The sequence below is a fragment of the Podarcis melisellensis genome (assembly GCF_964234715.1).
Source record: "Podarcis melisellensis genome assembly, chromosome: 11".
Taxonomy (NCBI): Eukaryota; Metazoa; Chordata; class Lepidosauria; order Squamata; family Lacertidae; genus Podarcis; species Podarcis melisellensis.
In genome coordinates this window covers 41736325-41753876 of record NC_138543.1, presented here as the reverse complement: position 1 = coordinate 41753876, position 17552 = coordinate 41736325, and the positions used below count along the sequence as shown (strand labels likewise).

Below are 17552 nucleotides of genomic sequence, written 5' to 3'. Positions count from 1 at the left end.
GCAAAGGATGATTAGCATTTAACATTATTATCTACCAAGATGTGTCTGATTTATCCTGCTCAAGACACTCTAGCCATTATGAACAGCACCCTTTTTTATTTTCACAAGGCTCAAGCATCAGTCAGGCACACCCAATATTTTTTTTAAAGTTTTTTAAAGGGAAAAAAACCTGGAAAAAAAGAACATAGGAGCATATGGCTATAAAAATTCAAAGACAAAAATCTGTTTTACCTCTTTCTTCTCATGGAAAACATAACCAATTTTACACCCACAGAAGACACTATAAAGTGGGGGGGGGTGGAGAAAAGAAGGGGGCTTTTGCATAGACAATACAAGAAAATAAAAGAAAATCTCTGCTTACGTCAAACAGTATGAACATTTTCTTAACAGCATCGGCCGCTAAACAAACCTGAAATGAGTTTGTTTTTTTAAAAGGCTTCACAGCCTTGCCTTCCACTCATCTTGCAGGTTTCTAAAGTGGGGGTGGGGTGGGGGATAAAAAAATCACAGTTCCCTGTCTGCTAGGTAAGCAATTGTGAAAGAATATTTTAATCATTTTTCCAGTGTGTGCCCAAGGTGATGTGCATAAGCACACAAAGAAAACCTGGGTAAAATAATCAATAATCTTACTTCAAAGAACAATAAAACTGTGTGGCACAATTTATTTATTTGTGCCAGGAAGCAAAATAAATTCAATTCTAAAATGCCTCTGAAAACAAACAAACAAAGCCTTACTAACCCCTGGGAGACATATAGAAGTCCACACCGCTATGATGCCACTTTCAACATTATGGCTTCTCCCAAAGGAGCCTGGGAACTGTAGTTTGTTACAGGTGTTCAGTAGGTTTAGCTCCATGAGGAGTTTCCTAACAACCATGCATTTGATGTGTTTGCTACTCTGAGATCCTTTGGGAGGAAGGGCATGATATAAATTTACTAAATGAATAAGAATAAGAATAAAAACACGATGGAGTTGTGATCTCCTTTCTTGGTTTAGGTCCATTGGTTTGGGTTCTAATCTCCAGAGCAGGAGAAAACAAGCTTGCTCCTTCCTCCATGTGAAATCTTATATCCTCTCAGTCTCCTCTTTACTAGGTTATACATACCCAGTTCCCTCAACTGTTTCTCATAACGCTTGGTTTCCAGACCCTTGATGGTCTTGCTTGCCCTCCTCTGCACACGTCCTAGCTTGTCAATATGCTTCTTAAATTGTGGTTCCCAGAACTAAACACAGCCCTCCAGGTGTGGTCTGACCAAGGCAGAATAGAGCCAGTACTATGACTTCCCTTCATCAGGACACTATACTTCTGTTGATGCAGTCTAGAATAGCATTAGCATTTTTTGCTGCTACATCACATTGTTGACTTATGTTAAGCTTGTGGTCTACTAAGACCCCTAGATCCTTTTCACATGTACTGATTATTTCTACCTAAGTGTAGAACCTTTTACTTGTCCCTATTGAAATTCATTTTGTTAGTTTGAGCCCAATTCTCCAATCTGTTACGGTCATCTTGAATCCCAATTCTGTCTTCTGCGGCATTGACTTGCCCTCCTAGTTTGGTATCATCTGCAAATTTGATTAGCATCCTCTCAATACCTTCAACCAAATCATTTATAAAAATGTTGAACTTCAGGTCCAGGACAGAACCCTGCAGCACCCCCACTTACCACTTTTTTCTAGGGCGAGGAGGAACTGTACTTGAGTATTCTTTGGGTTCAGTCAGCCAACCAGCTATAAATCCACCTAACAGTTACCTTGTCCAGCCCAGCTTCCTTGTAAGAATATCATGGGGGTCTTTGTCAAAAGCCTTCCTGAAATCAAGGTGCACTATGTCTACAGGATTCCCCCTGATCCACCAAGCTTGTCATTATGAAAAAGGGAAATGAGAGTCATCTGGCATGACTTGTTTTTTAGAAACCCATGCTGGGTCTTAGTAAACAAAGCATCCTTTTCTACGTGCTCACAGACCGACCGTTTAATTATCTGTTCTAGGACCTTTCCTTGTATCGAATATCATATCAATATTTGCTATGACCAAATATCACAGGAGTTGTGAGCAATTGTAACAGCAACAGTGATGCAAGGAAGGCATTCATGGTATTCCTGGCCTATCAAGTGATGGACTCTACGCTATAACTGTAGTGTTGTCACTTGTAGGAGTAACAACAATCTCAAGCTGCATTGAAAAGAATTATGAGCCCTCTCTTGATTACAGCCCAAAGGGTGGGCTTGATAGAAGCCACAGGAAACAAGTTGCAACACAAACAATCTACCCTGACTCATTCTGATAACAAGGGGTTTGACTGGAATTCTTACTTGCCTCTAGTCTAGAGTAACATTTAAACAGTAGATTTCAAACCACATTATCAATAGCCAGCACGAAAGCAGTGCCCGTTAAAAATGATTTTCTGCAGACTTATGGGGGAAAGGTGGAGTTTCCCTGTAGGTCTGTGCCGTCTGTTTAGTTGCATGTGAAACGGACAATGTAGCAGAAGTTGCCTGTTTTTAATTTTTCTTTTTCTCCATGGGCTGTGATGTTTTATTGAAGACTCATACAAAAGGAAAGGGGGGGGGAATTAAAACCAGACAGCTCTGACTTCATTGTAAATTTCATATGCAGTCCAGCAGGCCGTAACAAATAGCGTCCACCCCTCCCCCCTCCCGCCTCATCAGCTCTTTGGCTCACAGGGTCTTGTTTTTGAATGAACATGCAGAGAACTGAATAAGAGCAGATGTCATTAAAAGGTTTACAAAGTGCAGTAGGTATAATAACTGCAGGTGACTGCAAATATCTGGTGAATAGAATGTATTCCATTGGTAATAATTATTATCTAATAAGGGCTCTGGGAAGGATAGTGACCAACTTCCCCCCAAAAAATTAGGAATAGTGACAACCCACTGCTGTGACCTGGTGAGGGGGAAGTGCCTTTCTGTCCCTTGAAAAGCTGATAGAGCTGAAGGAGGAAGTTGAACAACTGACACTCTTTCACACTTCATCGTTCAGCTCTATGGGCTTTTCAAGGCTAAGATGATTACGGCAATTCCACTTGAATTGAAGACTGCAGGCACACCATAGATTTAAAGCACATTACTTCCCCCAAAGAATCCTGGGAACTGTAGTTTGTTAAGGGTACTATGACTCTAACCTCTGTGAGTGATAAACTACAGTTCTCAGGATTCTTTGGGGAAAACAGTGAGCTTAAAATCTATTGTGCATATGTATGCACTTTCTGTCTCTCCAGAGGAAGGGTGGCGGCCACAGCACTCGCTCAAAAATCTAATTGCGCCCAAGGACCTAAAAAGATTGGCAACTCCTGTAGAAATCAACCTGAAATGCCCCTTAAAGGGAGAGTGCAAGTGGTTGAGCCATCAGATGGCTGTTCCTGCCTCTGTCCCCTCACCCTCTTTTAATTCTCTGAGCAACCCAGGAGGGAGAACTGGACCCAGCTGTTCTGCTTAGAGAAAGAGAAGGCAGCAGCTGCTCCTCACAGGAGCTGCCATTTTCTTTTCTCTCTTCCTCCCCTTTTTTGCAAAAAGAACTGAAGACGACCAGCAAACCCAGTCCACCCAATTGCACCATGCAGAGAATGAAAAAAAAACCAACCAAAAACAAAACAAAACAAGACTGCCGAGAGAGAGAGAGAGAGAGAGAGAGAGAGAGTAGGGAAAAAAGGTGAGCAATTGTGTGGAGGCTGTTCTGGTTCACCTTCACTTCCTCTCCGGTGGGGAGTGGGTGGCAGGGAGGACTCAGTAACTGATGGTTGCACAAACCTGCCCAGGATCACTAATATGTCCATCATCTCTTGAAGGCCCTCTCTGTTCAGAAGGATCTATACTACTGACCCATCTTTGCTCTTGGGGCAATGAAGCATGGAGGACTGGGGCCCAGCAGGACTGTCTAGGCGAGTTCTTCAACCTCTGTTCCCCATTTGTTGTGGTACCACAACTCCCACCATCCCTGACCACTGTGAAACTGACTAGAGGTTGCTGTGCAACTAGGAAGAGGTGTCTGCAGCTGCCGCCACATCTGCCTCCTTGACCTTGACCTCTAGATAGTGCCCAGAAACAGAGTTGGATGAGCAGACAGACAGAATCTATAGCCAGTCAGCAAGCCAAGTTCTCCAGACCATACCTGCCTATCTGCTATTTCTGGTGGTGAGGAAGATCGGGCCAACCAAGGGGCTTGGGGTGGGGTGGGGTGGGGTGGGGAGGGGAGGGGAAGGAGGCCCCCTGCCTCTATTGGTTACATCCCAACTTTCCTCAGACTTGCTCAAGGGCTCTTTCCTCCAGCCACTTTGTCCTCACAAGAACCCTGCGAGGTAGGTTAGGCTGAGAGCGGCTGGCCCAATGTCACGCAGCAAACCTCAATGGCTGGGGAGGGAACTGAACCCGAGCCCCCCCCCCAACCTTCCTAGCCCAACGCCAATCTTCAATTCACACATTACGGCAGCCACGAGAGATTGACATGGGAGCAACTCCCACTGAAGTCAACGGGAATGGCTCCCAAATAGACACGTGCGGGATGGCGCAGGTATGATTTGCACCATACCTAACCTCCCTCACCTCACCCCACCCACTCCTTTCACTTTGACCTCCTGCTTAAAATTGGCCCCTAACTCCTCCCCCGCCGCCTCACTTTGCTCTCGCCTCTCGTGGCAAGTTGTTACGGCGGCGGCGGCAGCAGCAGCAGCCATTCAGCCCCTCCCCCTCCCCCGCTTCGCGTTTCCGCGTTTTGTCCCTCGCGGCGCCCCGTCTCCGCAGCAGCTGTTCGCACCAACATGGCGGCGGTGCTGCTTCTGCAGGAGCTCTCAATGTCAGCGGCTGCGGCGGCGAGGCACTTGGCGCGCGGGGCAGGGAGAGAAGCCACCGGCGGCTTCGGGCCCAGGTATATATCTATCTATATATATATATACGGGAAGCGGGCGCGTCGGCAGGTATATAGGGGAAGCGGGAGGGCCGTGGCCCCTCATCCTCCACTGTCCACCAGCCCAGGAATGGGATTGGGGGTGGGACGGGATATGGGATGCATATGTGTCTCGTTGTCCAGGTGTCGTCGGAGAGAAAGGGCGTGGGTTGAGGCCATGAGCCAGGGTGTGTGTGTGTGTACACATGTACGCGTGTTTATATGCGATAGACTTAACTGGGACGCCCCTCACCCAGCTTTGCCTTTCCCCGCTGTGGATGCCCCTGGGAGTCTACTCGTGAGGGGGAGCAGCTCTTCGCCTACCCCCCAACTCTTGAGGGTTTTTATTCTTTTATCTGGCCTCCACGATGCGCAGTTCACTGTGCAATCCAGCTGTAAACGGGGAGAGAGAATTAGCTCTCCTTTCACATAGAAAACGACAACAAAGATTGTCCAAGAGGCACCTAAACAAACAGGTTTATTGTGTTGTATGTTTTCGCTTGGAGACCTCAGCTGCGTGAGGCGTAGCGTTTGGTTGTCAGGTGCAGTCACTTGGCGCAAGGTGATAATTGCAAGCAGCCGGGCATGGTGAAGGCCATGAAATGTAAAAGGAAGCAGTAGGTAGGCCTGTGCCTTTTTCCGTGTGGAAAGGCAGTATATACAATACAGTACAAGATAAGAACGTGCCCTTTGCAACAGCGGTCACTGTGATGATAGTCCTTCCGGTTTGTGTTAATGTTGATTTGACTCCTGTATGGGAAAGAAGTCCATCGTTTCAGAAGCCTGGTTTTTCCATTCTTGCGATGCTGATGATTTCTTTATTGATGTTGATCTTCTGACTGAAGCTTGCTTAAGATGTGCTTTTCTCAGAACTTCCACTGTTGCAAATCATGTTTCCCTCTTCCTTTAAAAAATACTGTAAACTGTATAATATACATATGGAGATATTCTTGTTTTGCTTGTGGGTGAATAGGAAGACCACTGCAGTAACTTCTGTTCTAAGTAAACTCTTCTATCTGTATGGCTTGAGAGAACATGAAGACATTAAAAAGTGTTGGAATAAATATATTCAAAGCTTTGTAAGGCACCTGATCTCTTTTCAGACACACATTATTTACAGCATGGACAATGTCCTGTACCGTAGCTGCTTCTGAATGACAAATTTCATCTGTCAACAAACTCTTCGGGGACTGGGAAGCACTGAATATTATTATAGTGTGTGAATATGTGTATATGTACACCATATTTTGACTTTTCCTTTGCATCTTAACCAATGTTTCCCTAACAAATTCATTGCTGATTTAGTGGAGAAAATAAGAGGAAGAGTATATTCATTTCATACATGTTTAGGTTTGATAGTTGCCTATGATTAGAACTTACTACATTTGTAGCTAATTAGAGCTAAAGAAAGTTCACTTAGTTCAGACAAATTGAACTGTACCATATGCTATCAGCAACCAGTTTGAGAGAGAAGTGGAAGGGAGAAGCTACAGAGGTTTTTTTGGAGCTTGTATAGAAGAAAAGTCTTAACTTTTGAGTAGTCTTTCTCTGTGTATTTTTCTCCCTCTCTTCTCTGGGCTAAATTTGACCCATCTGATTGGTTATTGTGGTTTTTTTTAAAGTATACTCTTTTACCTGTGGGAGGAATAAAATACTGTACTCCCTAATGTCCTATAAGGGAAAATTGTCCTGATCTTTTGCAGAATCAAGCACACTCTTCTGCACTGATTTTAAGGCATGCCTTACCTTACTATAGGATTGGGCTATAAAGATTTTTCTAATCATCCCTAACCTGTGTCATCCATTATAGCTTTATTATCACATATACCAGTGTTGGTTGGAAAAATTTGCACAAAAACACTGCTGAATAAATAGAAGATTTAGGTTCCTATGCTGTTGTTTCTTAAACCAGAAAGAAGAAATGAATCTGCACTGGAGCAAAATATGAAAGAAATTTCCTTTTGGGGAAAAACCCAAACCCCTATACATGGATTCAATGAGACTTACTGCAAAATAAGTTTCCCAATAAATGTGTATAATGTTAGAATGCAAGTAGTTTACAAGAGTCTTCTTAAATAAAGGCCTACTTGTCTCTTGGCCTACCTCTGTCCTTTTTTAATGAACTTCGCAGTTGTATGCAAATGTTTGTGTCATTGGGAATCAGGATCTGAGCAGTTACAACATTTTTATAGTCTGATGTTAGCATAGTTTAAAATGGCTACACTTCTGGACAAATGCTTTATGTGTTGTCTTCTGTATCCTAGATCTCATTGGTAATACATTTAAAAAAAGAATTCTATATTGAATATTGAAGCTTCAGTTCTTGGGTGGTCTTAAGCCGTGCTTTTTTGGGGAGGGTGATGCAGGGGTATGCATACCCCTAAACATTCTGTGAATCTTTGTACTTTGGCCCATTTACTGTATTTATTTTCCCCGATTTGAACTATAAAATGGTGCTTTCCTTGAGTCCAAATGAAAGTACCACTAAACATTTTTAAAGGAAAAAAACACTGGTCTTAAGTTATCCTAAATGGAGACTTCTAGTAACAGCTTCTTTACATTGCATTCTTCTTCTTTTCAACCCATTGAGACAAACATTGATGTATTTAAGCGACCTCCTTGGACCCAAATATCCAATTAGTGCTACCTCAAGGCAGTAGATCGCCCCAACTGGTACACAGCATCATCTGGAAAGTGTGTCCCAGTATTCCTTGCAATGTTATAAAAGGCACTTGATTGCGTGTGCCTGCACAATGAGCTATACTGTAAAGTTTCCTAAGATGTCCATCTCTGATTTCATGATGCTTCACTGTGCCCCTAAAAATATTGCCTCAAGCAATTGCTTGGGTTGCTTATGCAGTCTAGGATTTTAACTCGCTGAAGGAATGAACCCACTTTCACATTTCTTTGAATAGTGGAAAAATCGGACACTAACGATGTCTTAATCCACCCTTAATTAGAGCCTACTACTCAATTTTGTAGGACAATAAATCAAAAGCAATGCTGGTTTTTAAAATTCTGATTATATCACAGTTCTAATTACTGCATGGTATGCAACAAATTGAAATGCAAATATGGTTTTTTTTGTGTTCAAATAATCAGTATCACTATATGTTCAATATTCATCTTGCATTTTAGAGAGGCATGACTTCCAATTGTTTCTCTCGCTTTTGGCACCTATATTTTTCTGGCAGATAAACAGTCTTTGAAAGATCTATTACTTAACCAGCCATTGTGTTTTTCAGGAATCTCAAGAATGTTACTCATTACAAAGCACATATTTGATTGTCAGTGTGAGAAACTTCCATTCTATTGGTAAGGTCATTCCCTATATCCAAAGAGAGCTGGCAATTTCAAGCAGTATTTGAACTTTGTTCTTCAATCAATATGATTGGTGGCAATACAGATTAACATCACATTTTTTTTCTAGACTAAATAAAATTTGTTTAGTTTTAGATAAAGCAGAAAACTAAGTTCAATGTTTTTTACATGATTCATAACATTGCTTATTATTGTACTTTAAAAAAAAAATACAAGCCCTTAGTCAATTTCTGAATGAAGAAGTTGCCTCTTATTTGTTTGTGTATGTTTCAGTTCCATGATTGACAGAGATTAAACTTTCACCAACCCACTTGTAGGCATCTTTTGAAATAGTTGTAGCAAGATGAAACTAAACAGTATGTAAAGGTCTTGATTAGAAGTCTGCAAGGTTTTAAAAAAATCATTTAAAAGCAGCCACAGAGTGCAGATTCCATTGAATCTCCATAAAAAACTCTAGGTATTCATTAGGGAAAACTTACAGGTGTTGTTTACCTCTTATTTCTCTGTTTAAAAAGATTTATTTTGTCTTTTAGTACTCCTACTAATAATGCTGGATGTCAACTGCATTTTTTGTATGGCATCACAGGATGAACTCTTTGAAGTCCGTGCTTTGGAAAGAATAATTCTCCATTCTGAAAATAAGATTATTTTGTGAACGTATATTACACATTATTTTGAGTTGATATATATCCTTCAACAGAACAGTCCTGTCCAGAGAGCAGATGAGTTGCAACAGCCCTTTGCACAGCTGATACTGCAAAACCTCAAATAAATATAGATAACTTGTTTTCTGTAGAGAACCATTTATTCAGACTCAAAACATCATGACCAAATGCAGCCCCCGGTGGGGTGTACACTTGTCAACTCACTGATTATTGGTTTCACCTAGAAAAGCAGTGATATTCATAATTCATAATCTACTGTTTGTAGATTTGTAAATAGTGTGTGTATATATTTTAAATGGATGTTTAAGGGTGTAGCATGTTCGAAGTGCAGTGCTTTAAAATGCAAGTTTAAGAACAGGGAGCAAATTCACATCTGCACATGGCAAAGTGGAATAAGATGTGAGATGGTTTTACGTAGGATAGTTATGGATGCAGTCCTGTGCATACTGTTTGGGAGTATTTCAGTTGAAGTGATTGGGAAAGAATTGCACTGTAAAAAGTAGAAGTATGTTGAGGATATATATAATGAGGCAAGTGTGTCTGGTTTGTTTTCTATTGTGGCAAACATGGACTAGCCTGTGTGTGAATGATTTGTGTGAAGAGTTGCCATTGAATGTGTTAATTCTTCTTGACATTTATACCCACTTCTTCTGAAGTGACCAGAAGGAAAATGGATGGCGGACCTGCCTTACTTGGTAAAATTCCCTCTAAAGCTCCCTTTATGAAGTTGTTGTGAAATTATGCACAACTATTAAAGGTGCCTCTTTGGCATCTGCTCACACTTGCTTGCTTCTATTTGTTATGCTGTTATACTTCACACAGATATACATAATTGGTTTGTTAAAAATATTTGAATAATAAGTTCGTAAGATAATAGGGTTAATGGCTTTGGTCTAAATTGTTAAGTAAATGATTAGTTAATATATACTTTTTTCATAACTATTGCTTAAGGCAGTTGAGTCCACCAAGCTAGTGACCATTGAAAGATGAAAGTGATAAAATCCCCTATGGGTGATATCCAGTTGTGGCTTTTTGCTTGTTCCACTCATGAAAACAGGAATTTTCTTTTCTCTCCTCCCATTGCATGCCCCCCAGATCTGCTCCTGAGAATGGGGAGACACCCTGGGGGGTAGAAGATGGTGGCAGGGAGCATGGAAAGAGAAGTCCTATTGCATACACAAATGTGATGTTATATTTTGCCCTTATAGTTGTACTGTGCCCTACATTATTGTAAGTTTTCTTACTAAAGGCGCAGACTCCTTTGATCAGAAGTGAACAAACTCGTTAACAGTTAATAAGTGAACAATGTCAGTGTTGATCGTTTTTCACAATATAACTTTTATTAATTACTAGGGGGAGATAACTGTAGTTGCACATATAAACAGCACCCCTCAAACTAGCTATTTGAAACTGTTCCTTTGACTTTGGGGGACAACTGGTGTAGTGGTTAAGAGCGGTAGTTTCGTAATATGGGGAACCGGGTTCGTGTCTCCGCTCCTCCACATGCAGCTGCTGGGTGACCTTGGGCCAGTCACACTTCTTTGAAGTCTCTCAGCCCCACTCACCTCACACAGTGTTTGTTGTGGGGGAGGAAGGGAAAGGAGAATGTTAGCCGCTTTGAGACTCCTTAAAGGGAGTGAAAGGCGGGATATCAAATCCAACTCTTCTTCTACAACTGGCAGCACAGAAATGACTCTTGGGGTGTCTTTTGTAACAGGCTTACTCCAAGCATTAGTAGAAATCTGTTACATTTTCAATAAAGGAGAGGGCCTTTTTCACAGTGGCACCATGTCTTTGGAATACCCTTCCCAAAGAACCATGCCTGGTGCCAGTGTTACAAGTTTTTCAGTACAGTCATACCTTGGGATGAAGTAGCTTCGGGATGAATATTTTCAGGTTGCGCTCCACAGCGACCCGGAAGTAACGGAGCGCGTTATTTCCAGGTTTCACCGCATGCGCAGACGCTCAAAATGACGTCGCACACATGTGTGGAAGCGGCAAGATGCGCAGACGCGTCTTACGTTTACTTCAGGATGCGAACGGGGCTCCGGAACGGATCCTGTTTGTATCCAGAGGTACCACTGTACTACATGAATGCTGTCCTACTTGTGCAGACATTTTAGATAATTTCTGGATTTTATCTCCATTCAGTTCTTTTAGGTTGTTTTTTTTTTAATGTCACTTGTTTCGTTGTGTTTTATTTGTTGATTGTAAACTGTATTTGTGCCATGAATTAGTTTTATTCACACTTTTTTGTTTCATTCTGAGATGACTTGTTGTTTAATAAATAATTTAACTAAAATAAATCAAAATTGGAGGAAGAGCAGCTGCGGCTTGGTGGCAAAGTACATGCTTTGTATGCAGAAAGTTCTAGCCTCAGTCGTTGACCAACTCTGGTAAGACTGTGAAGCATTAGCATCGGAAATTGGGGAGCTACCAGTCAGTGTAGACACAACTAAGCTAGATGGACTAATGATTTGACTCTGTATAATTAGAATCATGGATTTGGAGGAGACCATGAGGATCATCTGATTACACCCTCTGCAATGTTGGAATATGCAGCTGTTCCTTACGGGGATCAAACCTGCAACCTTGGCATTCGTCACACTAATTATTTATTATTATTTGTTCGATTTATATACTGTCCCTCACCAAAAGATCCCAGGGTGGTGTACAACATTTAGAACGCATTAAGTAGCTTCCTATATCGTGATGTTCCATATAACTAAATTCAGTGTTGCTGTTTTTGGCAACTAATTTTTACTTTCTGTATTTTAGTAAACTTTCTATAAGGCTTATCTTCCCGTAACTATGCCACTCATACACATTTTAAAGTTTGAAGATGTTGTACCTGTCTTGTTATCTGGAAGGTGCTGCCCCCCCCCCCCCCCGGTAACCAGTTTATAAAATTCAGAAGGAGGAGTTTGGAAAAGTAAAATATCATAGCTTTTCCTGAACACAGAGGTGGGTTGTGGAACGTTAGCTGTTTCATTCCTCGCAGTTCTGGAATTAAACCCTTTGACTTTTGTACTACTTTGTGATAATAAAAGCACACTTGTTATTTACTGCGGCTTTTGGTACAATCTGAATATATTTGTGTGGGGAGACATTTGACATTTCAGAAAACACTGGCAGGGCAGAACTTAGGTCACCTGTGGTTTTTGCAAATTTGTAATCCTTCCTCCCCCAGTCGTCTCCCTGTTCCCACCAGCCGCCCACAAATGCAGAATTCCAGTACAGTACTAGTCAGGAGCGAAGGAGATGCTGCATGGGCATAATTACTGTTCTGTTAGATTATGTATTCCTTCTTAAGCTGAAAAGTTGTTGTTGTTTTGCTGCAGCAGTTATTGGAACCAGCATCATTTCCTACCTTGTCTGGCCTAGGCAGCAGTTCCTTGGCTTGTTATCAGTGGGTGACTCTTTCTTTCAGCAATTTTGTTATCAAATTACTCATTGTTCTTAAGCAATTGTATGTATAACTAGCACTCTGATTGACCTATTTCGGCATCTGATGCTACGGAAGCATGAAGAAATGCACTTTTTTTCACTTGGAGTTTGATAGCACCATTGGTTGTGATCAACGTTGGGGGGCTTCAGTTGTCTTTATCTATTTGAAACGCTCATATGAAATGCCGAGTAGTTGTTCATTTCCTAAATCATGTTTTTATTACCTAAAGGGTCATGAGTTCAATTTCAAAAGACAGGTGAACTTTCTGTAGTAATTGGCTTTGATACATGATACCAAGTAGCTGCCTGACCTTTGGCTAGTAATGTTAAAATTAGTTTTATTTTGGTTTTTATTCATGCACCAAATGAGTGGCATCTGTGTGTCCAAGACAATGTTGTTGCAGGACACTGATACAGTGAAATCACCTGTCTATGTCTGGACATAATGTCAGGTAACTTTTTTCTCCAAGTTAAGTTCCTCTATGTGTACTGTCTATCCTTTTGAACATTTTCATTTCAGATCTGTGTTTCAAATTCTGTTTATCTACAATATCTTTAGTTTAGGGTACAAACACAATTATTTTTAGATATTTATAAATATAACATAGTAAAGGTCACTTGCCCTGTTTCCTGTGGTGAATAAAATTGTCTCTAGATAGGAAAAGTTATGCAACATAGAAAAGAGCTTGCTTTTTCTATCTCTTTTTCCCTGTCAATATGTCATAGCACTTCTCAGGTGTGTAGTGGCTTGCCTGCACATATTTAACTGTGGAATATTAATGCAATTAAATTCTAGGAAAATTAGCAGGATTTAAAAACTGCCAGATAAGTAGTAAATGTGTATATTGTTATGGGGGGGGTTGTTTGTTTGTTTTGTTCATTTTATGAGATGTATTTTGTGTTTTCATTTTATACTTTAATGGTGGAAACGGCCCCGTGGTGTTAGGATCAAACAAACAAAAGCAATAGAGAAACGGGACTGGTGTTCTTTGATTGAAATAAATTCCATACATTGTACAGTGTACCCCACCCTCTCTGAATGTAACTTCTTTGGATGTAAATCCCACTGGATATTTCCAGGTCTTGAAGGTTTTGATTCAGCTGATAGCTATATTTATTTATGGAGAAACACACAGCATAATGTATTTAGCAGCAATCTTGGTTTCCTGGGTCTTGACAGCAGTCAGTCAACTCCTGTGGTCCTGATCAGCTGCAGCTAGAGGCGAACACCATCAATCACCTACAAAAACACTGCGGTCCAGGGACCACCAACCATCATCACTTCTGTCTTGTTTTTATTCAGAGTGTAAATCCATGAACTATGACATTCACTCACTTGTTTAAAGTGGAAACTGCATCTCCTCAATTTGAAGAGCAGTAGTTTTGAGGGTACCCCCCTGCAGCGTTTGAAGACTGAGCACCAGTCGAATTTTGCGATTGGCGGTCAGACTTTTACAACTGGATGGAGATGTCCGGGGGCTGCCCTTGGCACCTGGCATCTCCACCTGCCTGGCTGCAGTCATCTGGTCTGCTGGGCACAGCGGCAGCAAAAGAGACACCTCTTTTTCTGCAGCACAACCCTTGGCAAACATCTAATTCGCCCAGCCGCGCAGCAGCAAAAGATGCACCATTTTTTTACTGCCATGCTCCTGGATGACGCGGGTGGCGCTGTGGGTAAAACCACAGTGCCTAGGACTTGCCGATCGTATGGTCGGCGGTTCGAATCCCCGCGGCGAGGTGAGCTCCCGTCTTTCGGTCCCAGCTCCTGCCCACCTAGCAGTTCGAAAGCACCCTTAAAGTGCAAGTAGATAAATAGGTACCGCTTTATAAGCGGGAAGGTAAACGGCGTTCCGTGTGCTGCTCTGGTGCAGGCTTGCCAGAGCAGCGATGTCACACTGGCCACGTGACTTGGAAGTGTCTGCGGATGGCGCCGGCTCTCGGCCTTTAGAGTGAGATGAGCGCACAACCCTAGAGTCTGACAAGACTGGCCCGTACAGGCAGGGGAACCTTTACCTTTACCTCCTGGATGAATCAGATGTTTGGCAGGGTAGAGCGGTAGCAAAAGACGTGTCTTTTGCTGCTGCACTACCCTGCTGACCCCCTGATTTGCCTGGCAGCATTTTTTATTTTTTTATTTATTTTGCTGCGGGGCTGCCTGGTCTGGAAGCAGAGCAGCAAAAAAAGGTGCCTAGACATTTTGTCCTAAATCCCAGGAGCCACATGGCTCCTGACATTCCAATCCCATTTTCTAACACTGATAATATTAACAGCCTTGTACAGATGTTATTGGCAAAGAACTTGAAGGCATGCTGAAGATTGGCTGTGCTTGCCTTTTGAGAATATTTGATCAAAAATGTAATAGAACCACATCTAGCTTGCACAGATGGGCTGCATTCTCCCTGAAGCAGCAGGTCCATAGCGTGCGGCTAGTTCTAATCCCCACTTGTCACTCTCTTTAGATTTACAGATGGCCACAGTGGCAGGAATTGCCTTTTGGTAGCTTTGGCTAGTTAGCCAGTTATTTGGCCTTTTCTGGAGGCGATGGTCTTGGTGTCAGTAACTCATCCTGTAGTAGAGTATGACTAACTTGTGGCCCTGCAGAGGTTGAACTTGCAACTCCTGTCAGGCCCAGCAACATTTGGAGGGCCACAGATTAGCGGTCACCTCTGCCTTGGTTACTTTCAGATAGTGCTGTATTGCAGGGATGCTTTTAAAAACAGTTCTATAAGGTTCAGTGAGTGCAAAAACGGTTCTGCCAAATTATTGTCTGGGTTTCAGCAGTTGGAGCATGTATCTAAATTGATTTTGTTTCCAAGCTTGATTTAAAGAGCTGGTTTGTGCCTTAAAGCCCTAAACAGCTTAAGAGCAGGCTATTTCTGAAAGTGTCTGCCCTCACACCTACCTGCCTGATCCTTGGCTGTGTGGCCCTGCTTTCTCCCTTTTATTATGTAAGATATGATAGCACCATCTTATTGCCCCTTTTTTCTTGTGATTCTTATTATGTCCAAACTTTTAAGAAGAGAATGTACCACTTGCCTGAAATTCAGGCTTTATCTTGTTTGCTTCACATTGGGAGCCATTCAGATATATTTTCTTTAGCTTTCTGGAGTTCACAAGGCAGCATGTGAGACACTCTTAGCTATTTTCTTCTAATAAACGGAACTTTGTGAGTAGCCTTAAAGTTCATTTTCAGTCGGAAACAACTGGGATAGTCTCTGCTTTGGAAGCTTGCTTCGCTTTGTTAAAATATCGCACATCTGGGTAAGCCTGATTTCTAGTCATTATTAAGAATGATGTGTTATAACCAAGATAAAATACTAGTTAAGTTTGCATGCTTGAAAGTGCTCTCAATTAATCACCACAGTTTAAAGTATAAGCTACTAGAAAGCTAATATTGAGGAAGTAAACTATTATTATTTTTTAATTTATTTTTTTGCTTTCTGTTTGATGGTTAGCGTCTTGTGGGAGTGGGACATATTGTCTTTCAAACTTGTTCAAATTACAGTCAGACCAAATAGCTGACTTTCAAAAAATGTGATGCTCATGTAGTGGTGGAATCTATGCTAGCAAGGCAGCGACGGCACCTCATAAACTCAAAATATAATTTGCATTTGGAAGTCTGCTTGCTTTGTGAATTATGTAACTGCTTCAGAGACAATTCAGAACTTAAAAGGAGTCTGGTTTTTAAATTCTGTCCGTAGTAAACTTGCTGATCTGATGTTTCCCAAAGAGGAGTGGGATGGAAGTGAAATAGATGGACATTTATAATGCTCTGTCTTGCTTTTTAAGGTAAACAATAAAACATAATGAGCTGTACTGGTATCTTGATTTCAAAGTGGCATACTGTAAATTAATAAAAACAATAGACTAATAAAAAAAGATGAAGTCTCAAGCTTCATCTTAAAAAAAAGCGTGTGCTTGGAATCTTTCATTTATTTAATGAATATTGATAACTACAGTTGAAGACAATGGGTTGGATCCAAAGAACCTTGAGAAGGAAAAGAGTTGCCACCGCTTTCCTCACATGCTTGAGCAAGAATTCGCATAGCGATATGAGAAGTTAATTCTGTAGCAGTTCTGTTTCCTTCTGCCTACACAAGAGGCTATGCAACCTCTTTGAATTTAGTTGGATTTTCTTGCACAGCGTTCCCATTGCAAAGTGTCAGTCCTTTTGTCCAGTGCAAGGACAACTTTTGGATCCAACCCAGTGTTGGCCTAATGTACTAACTGAACCATAGAAATGACTTGAATCATTTTTCTGGGACAGATCTTTAGAAGTCAGTTACAGTGGCTATTTGTAGATAAACGTGTACATCAGAGAAATGTTGAACAGGGCCTAGGCATTAATTCAGAATCTGTGTCTTAACTAGTCTCAGGAGTGTTCTTTCATTTATGATCCTGCCTTGAAACTTCCACTACAGTTTGAATTGTTTGGAAAGGGACTAATGAGTTTAAGTCCTCTGATGCTTCATTGAGGTTCAGAGTTCCAGAGGAGTCGCAGTAGCTTTGCATTTTTTTCTGTTTGTTCGTGACAAACCAGCTACTGTACTTGCATAGAGTAGTACAGTCCTTGCCACTGGCAGTCTCTGTGTGACAGAGAGCCTGTAGGCTGACATAAAGTGCAGCCTGTTGTGAACTGCTAAGTGAGAGTCTGCCAAAAACTCAGTAGACAGAACTAATTGGGGGGTGGCGGGAGGTGGGTGGATTTTTGAGCCCTCATTTCTCTCCCCTTTTTTTACAAGATGGATATTGTTAAAGTAACTTGTTTATGTAAGATTTGTCTGCCTCTATTTTCTCATTGCATGAATCATTTTTTAACTTCAAGTCTTGCACTGCAGGTCACTGAACACTTCCACATGGCGGCTGGCACAGGACCAAGCTCAAGACACGCAACTCATCACAGTTGATGAAAAATTGGTAAGGGCTTTCTGCTGCGTATGCTGCCTTGAGGGTTGTTTCTGTGCAACAGGTATTCAGTCCTCCATAGTGTACTGGAAAAAGAGTGTAACTGCCGAGTAAAAGGCCTTTCTTGACTAAAATGGGTACCTTGGTAAGTCATAGGATAGGATAGGGTAGGAGAGGATAGGAGAGGAGAGTTGGAAGGGATCCTGAGGATCATCTAGTCCAACCCCCTGCAATGCAGGAATATGTCTTCAGGAAAAAAAGTGTGTACAGAGATATGCAAGAGTTTAAAATACGAAATTATGCATCTTGA

The 17552-nt window shown here is 41.6% G+C and overlaps 1 protein-coding gene across 2 annotated transcripts in view; it reads left to right on the top strand.

Moving 5' to 3' along the window:
• Window positions 1-4519: 4519 nt before the first annotated feature.
• NDUFS4 (NADH:ubiquinone oxidoreductase subunit S4) overlaps window positions 4520-17552 on the top strand; it is a 48402-nt gene continuing 35369 nt past the window's right edge. The window contains exons 1-3 of one of the 2 annotated variants that reach the window (XM_081929999.1): window positions 4520-4886; window positions 8150-8219; window positions 17176-17254. In XM_081929999.1, coding sequence (XP_081786125.1) covers window positions 4535-4886; window positions 8150-8219; window positions 17176-17254 — 501 coding nt within the window. In that variant the 5' untranslated portion in view covers window positions 4520-4534. The remainder of the gene's footprint in view (window positions 4887-8149; window positions 8220-17175; window positions 17255-17552) is intronic. The other variant, XM_081930000.1, reaches the window with a different exon arrangement.